At 49.6% G+C, this 6,000-nt stretch overlaps 2 protein-coding genes across 2 annotated transcripts; one reads left to right on the top strand and one right to left on the bottom strand.

The window, feature by feature from the left end:
- Positions 1 to 4,204, top strand: MAA_05681 (histidine kinase 1; the record flags this gene model as incomplete). Its single annotated transcript, XM_007823679.2, has 4 exons — positions 1 to 844; positions 940 to 972; positions 1,074 to 3,667; positions 3,761 to 4,204. The coding sequence occupies 4 exons, from the start codon at positions 1 to 3 to the stop codon at positions 4,202 to 4,204; spliced, it is 3,915 nt and encodes a 1,304-aa protein (XP_007821870.2).
- Positions 4,205 to 5,223: 1,019 nt separating this feature from the next.
- Positions 5,224 to 5,584, bottom strand: MAA_05682 (uncharacterized protein; the record flags this gene model as incomplete). The annotated part of the gene is made up of 3 exons (XM_007823680.2): positions 5,224 to 5,362; positions 5,423 to 5,442; positions 5,519 to 5,584. The coding sequence occupies 3 exons, from the start codon at positions 5,582 to 5,584 to the stop codon at positions 5,224 to 5,226; spliced, it is 225 nt and encodes a 74-aa protein (XP_007821871.2).
- Between the last annotated feature and the right edge of the window lie 416 nt (positions 5,585 to 6,000).

Raw genomic sequence — 6,000 nt, 5'->3', positions numbered from 1 at the left:
ATGGTCGACGACTCCATGTTGGTGGCGGTAGCTGGGGTCGTGTCCTCTCTTGCCGCCGACCCCAGGCCGTCATCTTCTTTATCTTCCAGTATCGGGTCCCGAGTCACCCTTCCTGGCCCTGAAACCGCCGCCAAACGAGCTCTAGAGATCGAACTCCAAAAACTATCCCTTCGAGTGGGACAGCTGGAGAACAGAGCAAGTGCATCGGCCTCGGCCGTGTTTCCCGAAACGCCAAATGAAGTCAACGACTCCATCTTTGGTGACGACGCAGGCTCATCGCCCGCGGGCAACCGAGGGGCAATTTCAAACAAGTCGAAATTGGCCCATGCGCATCAAGGTAGCTTGGATTGTCCGAAACTTTTGCCTCGCCAGCTGACCAAGGAAGCCCTGGAAGGACTGCGAGACCATGTGGACGACCAGTCCAAGCTCCTCGATAGCCAACGACAGGAGCTGGCTGGCGTCAACGCCCAACTTCTCGAACAAAAGGAGCTGCAAGAACGGGCTCTCGCCATGCTTGAGCAAGAGCGTGTGGCGACACTTGAGCGGGAGCTCTGGAAACATCAAAAAGCCAACGAGGCTTTCCAAAAGGCCCTGCGAGAAATTGGTGAAATCGTCACCGCCGTCGCTCGTGGTGACTTGACCATGAAGGTCCGCATGAATACAGTCGAAATGGACCCCGAAATCACAACCTTCAAGCGAACCATTAATGCAATGATGGATCAGCTGCAAATCTTCGCCAGCGAAGTATCTCGGGTCGCCCGTGAAGTCGGTACGGAAGGTTTACTTGGAGGTCAGGCCCGTATCGGCGGTGTCGACGGAACATGGAAGGAGTTGACAGATAATGGTAAATTTCCCGACCTCCTTTTTACACCTATTCTACATGTATCCTGTCTGGTCTTTGTCCCTTTGTGACTAACATAATTTCTCTCTGTTGATTAGTAAACGTAATGGCTCAAAACCTCACCGATCAAGGTATGCCAGGTCATCTTCTTTCTTTTGTTGGGCTGGGCATGGGGAAATAGCCCCATGTGCTAGAATCAGTGTTGTCGAAAACTAACATGGGGATCATGCAGTGCGTGAAATCGCTTCCGTCACAACAGCTGTCGCACACGGCGACTTGACCAAGAAGATTGAACGACCAGCCAGAGGTGAAATTCTTCAACTTCAGCAAACCATTAACACCATGGTGGATCAGCTGCGAACTTTTGCTTCTGAAGTTACTCGAGTCGCCAGAGACGTCGGGACTGAAGGTATTCTGGGTGGTCAAGCCGATGTTGGGGGTGTGCAGGGCATGTGGAATGATTTGACTGTCAACGTCAATGCCATGGCCAACAATTTGACGACTCAAGTGCGAGACATTATTAAGGTCACCACAGCTGTCGCAAAGGGAGATCTCACCCAGAAGGTGCAGGCCGACTGCAGAGGCGAAATCTTTGAACTCAAGTCTACGATCAACTCCATGGTGGACCAACTCTCTCAATTCGCCAGGGAAGTCACCAAAATTGCGCGAGAAGTCGGTACTGAGGGCCGCCTCGGTGGACAAGCCACTGTACATGATGTTGAAGGAACCTGGAGAGATCTGACGGAGAATGTAAATGGCATGGCCATGAACTTGACAACGCAAGTGCGAGAGATTGCAAAAGTCACCACTGCCGTTGCCAAGGGCGACCTGACCAAGAAAATCGGCGTCGAGGTTAAGGGTGAAATTCTGGAACTAAAGAACACTATCAATCAAATGGTAGATCGTCTGGGCACATTTGCCGTAGAGGTAAGCAAGGTGGCGCGAGAAGTCGGCACGGATGGCACGCTAGGTGGCCAGGCACAAGTCGCCAATGTTGAGGGTAAATGGAAAGATCTCACCGAAAATGTCAACACAATGGCTTCAAACCTGACGGTTCAGGTGAGAAGTATATCTGCTGTCACACAGGCTATTGCGAACGGAGACATGAGTCAAACGATTGACGTGCAAGCCAGTGGGGAAATACAAGTATTAAAAGAAACCATTAACAACATGGTGTCACGACTGTCAAGTTTCTGTTACGAGGTGCAACGAGTCGCCAAGGACGTTGGTGTTGATGGAAAGATGGGTGCTCAAGCTGACGTTGCTGGCCTGAACGGACGATGGAAGGAAATCACCACGGACGTGAACACAATGGCTAGTAACTTGACCACCCAAGTGCGAGCCTTCTCCGATATCACGAATTTAGCGACTGACGGAGACTTTACCAAACTCGTCGACGTCGAGGCGTCTGGCGAAATGGACGAGCTGAAGCGGAAGATCAATCAAATGATTTCAAACCTGCGAGACAGTATTCAGAGAAACACGCAGGCAAGAGAGGCTGCCGAATTGGCCAACAAAACCAAATCTGAATTTTTGGCAAACATGTCTCATGAAATTCGAACGCCCATGAATGGTATTATCGGCATGACTCAACTGACGCTCGACACCGACTTGACGCAGTACCAACGCGAGATGCTCAATATCGTCAACAACCTTGCCAACAGTCTATTGACGATTATCGACGACATCTTGGATCTTTCCAAGATCGAGGCTAGGAGAATGGTGGTTGAAGAGATCCCGTATACGTTGCGAGGAACTGTTTTCAATGCCCTCAAGACTCTGGCCGTGAAGGCAAATGAGAAGTTTTTGGACCTTACCTACAAGGTGGACAGTTCCGTTCCTGACCATGTGATCGGAGACTCGTTCCGTCTTAGGCAGATTATTCTCAACCTTGTGGGCAACGCCATTAAGTTTACAGAGCATGGCGAAGTCAGTCTCACTATCAAAGAGAGGGCGAATCAGCACGAGGTAGGCATGGGAGAGTATGCCATCGAGTTTGTCGTGGAAGATACCGGTATTGGCATAGCCAAGGACAAACTCAATCTCATTTTCGATACATTCCAGCAAGCCGATGGCTCCATGACTCGCAAGTTTGGTGGCACAGGTCTCGGCCTATCCATCTCAAAACGTCTGGTTAATCTCATGGGAGGTGACCTCTGGGTGCTCAGTGAGGCTGGCAAGGGCAGCCAGTTTCATTTTACGTGCAAAGTCAGACTCGCTGCCGACGATACGGAAGGCACCCTTAAACAGCTTAAGCCTTATCGTGGTCACCAGGTTTTGTTTGTCGATAAGGCCCAGTCAGGCTCTGGTGCAGATATCAAGGACATGTTGGAGCAAATTGGGCTGCACCCTGTTGTGGTTGATTCCGAGAAGAGCTCTGCTCTCACCAGGCTCAAGGCGGGCGGCGCATTGCCATATGATGCCATACTTGTCGACTCAATCGACACAGCGAGAAGACTGAGAGCAGTAGATGACTTCAAGTACCTGCCGATCGTTCTCTTGGCACCTATCGTCCATGTCAGTCTGAAATCATGCCTCGACTTAGGTATCACCTCGTACATGACAACACCATGCACGCTGGTCGATCTCGGTAACGGCATGGTACCCGCGCTCGAGAACAGAGCAACCCCGTCGTTGGCTGATAATACTAAGTCGTTGGAGATTTTACTCGCCGAGGACAACACTGTGAATCAGCGACTAGCGGTCAAGATTTTAGAGAAATACCATCATGTGGTTACTGTCGTGGGTAATGGGTGGGAAGCTGTCGAAGCTGTCAAGGAGAAGAAGTTTGACGTCATCCTGATGGATGTTCAAATGCCCATCATGGTACGTTGGCTGACTTTGTTTCCTGGTTTTTTCTTTCCCGCGCCTTGACTTGTCATTATCTTGAAACAAGCTTTGCTAACACAGTGCTCACAGGGGGGATTCGAAGCTACTGGCAAGATCCGAGACTACGAACGTGGTATGGGCACACACAGAACTCCAATCATTGCCTTGACAGCGCACGCCATGATGGGTGATCGTGAGAAGTGTATCCAGGCTCAAATGGATGAGTATCTCTCCAAACCACTACAACAAAATCACCTCATTCAAACTATTCTCAAGTGCGCCACGCTAGGAGGGCCATTGTTGGAGAAGAATAGGGAGAGAGAGCTTGCAATTCAGGCCGATGCAAAGTCGAGAAACAGTAAAGCAGGGGAACAAGGGTTGCTTCGTCCGGGACTAGAGAACCGGTCCATGACCACGCGAGAACCAGTGACAAACAAAGATGGAGAGAGTCCTTCCATCATGTCCACAGAAGAGGACGGCCCCTGGGCTAGGCAGCGACGTGATCTTTCTGACATGCGTAGCATCTCAGGTTAGTTGTGTGTTTTGGTCGCGGTAAAGGTCTTACCACGCTAATTCTGCCAAAAGACTATTGATCTTTGATGTGCGCATGTATTATATCACCATGTCGCCTGGGTGACGTTCCTCTGGGCCAATTTATTATGACTCCTTTCATTGTCTGCATTAGCGCCCTCAATTTTATACATGAGCGCGAAAAGCAACAGAAGCCGCTGCATGATTTTGCTGGGACTGGAAAGATGAAAAGAATACTTGCTTAATGCTTCTGATGCTATTTTATCATCTGTACTTTACATTACGGTGTTTTGGGGATGGGGTCCTCTGTCATTGGTCTTTTCTCTTTTTTTTCCTACTCATATGAGATTTTGTTACAATCGTCTCGAATTGGGTTTTTGTTTTGGTATTGCCTCATATGGTCCGCCGAGGGTATTACTTTACTTGGCTGCCGCGTTGTTGTTGTTTTTTTTTTCTTGATGGAAAACGCTCACTGCTGAAGGGCATCACGTAAAGAAGGGAGCGTTTACTTCAAAATCCTCCTTGCTTTTTCTACGTCACATATTCCCTTTCTTGTTGTTGAGAGAAATTGAAGAAGTGGTGGGGGGGGTGGCATAGCGAACCATGAGTTTTGTTATATTGTTTTGTACCTTTTTGGTCCTGCGGAGTCTGAGTGAGCAGGCTGGTTTTTTATTTTCCAGCCGAGAGAGACGATGGGTTTTCTCTATTATCATATTACTACATGGCGGAGAGGGGTGTGGGAATCTATACTTAGCGAATATCGAAAGAATATCGAAAGTAGCGCGTGAAGCGCCTTGTCCCGCTCACATTTTGCCCGATGAACACGGCGAGTAATTGGAGCAATCATCATAAAGAGGCCTTGAGGCCTGTAAGATGGCTCTTACTGGTTGTGATTTACTACAAGTTCTGTGTATGTTTGTAGGTCACCTCTAGGTATATCATCAAGGACACCCCAACGCCGAACATGCAAAGCATCCCGCCTCGTCTTTCTCGTGGCTTCTCGAATCCGAGGCCAGGAAGTGCTACTTGCCACTCTCTCCGTCACCCTGTGCCTTGCCCTCGGCACCACTGGCCTTCTCCTCCAACGCCGCCAGCATGGCATCGAGCTTGGACTCGAGATTAGTCAGGTTCGCCTCCAGAGCCGTAGCGGCCTGTTCGCCCCTGCAGCGACGGTTAGTACGGGGGGGGAAATATCGGACTGGGACAAGTTCTGAGGCCTACTTTGCTAGTTCGCGGTATGCCTGGTCCCGGTTAGCATTCGGTTCGATGAGCGACTGAACATACGACGGAAGGGGGGGGAGCCGCGAGTTGATATACCTGAGCGAGATCTGCGGGTTCGCAGTCGCTCCCCTTGCTGGGGGCCTGTTCCTCTGCTGGGGACATTTCGGAAATTTCTTGAGGGGTGATGAATGAGAGCGCACGCGTTTAAATTTTGAGTTGGTGCCCTTAATTACCGGGGTGGGTATGTATTGTTTGCTTTATTTTGCCTTTGAGATGCTTCTTGGGTCAACGATCTGTAGATGAGTGGGATTTGAATATGGTCCTCTCACGTGACGTAACTGTTGAGCAGTGGCTCGGATGATTATGGGATTGGGGGACATTATTCGCAAGGAGTATTATGGCGGTTTATGTGGACTGTCCAAGATTGTTTTCTTGATGAACTGGGAGGTACTCTTGAGTATTGAGACCTGACTGGAAATTGGTGCTTTATGTTGATGGGTAACTTGACTTGAGGTGTAGGTTAGCCCGTACTCAGTGATATATACTATCCGAGTTGGAAGCGGAACTTGTATCTCGCA

Source organism: Metarhizium robertsii (genome assembly GCF_000187425.2).
Source record: "Metarhizium robertsii ARSEF 23 chromosome Unknown MAA_Scf_2, whole genome shotgun sequence".
Taxonomy (NCBI): Eukaryota; Fungi; Ascomycota; class Sordariomycetes; order Hypocreales; family Clavicipitaceae; genus Metarhizium; species Metarhizium robertsii.
This window is presented reverse-complemented; position numbering and strand designations above follow the sequence as displayed.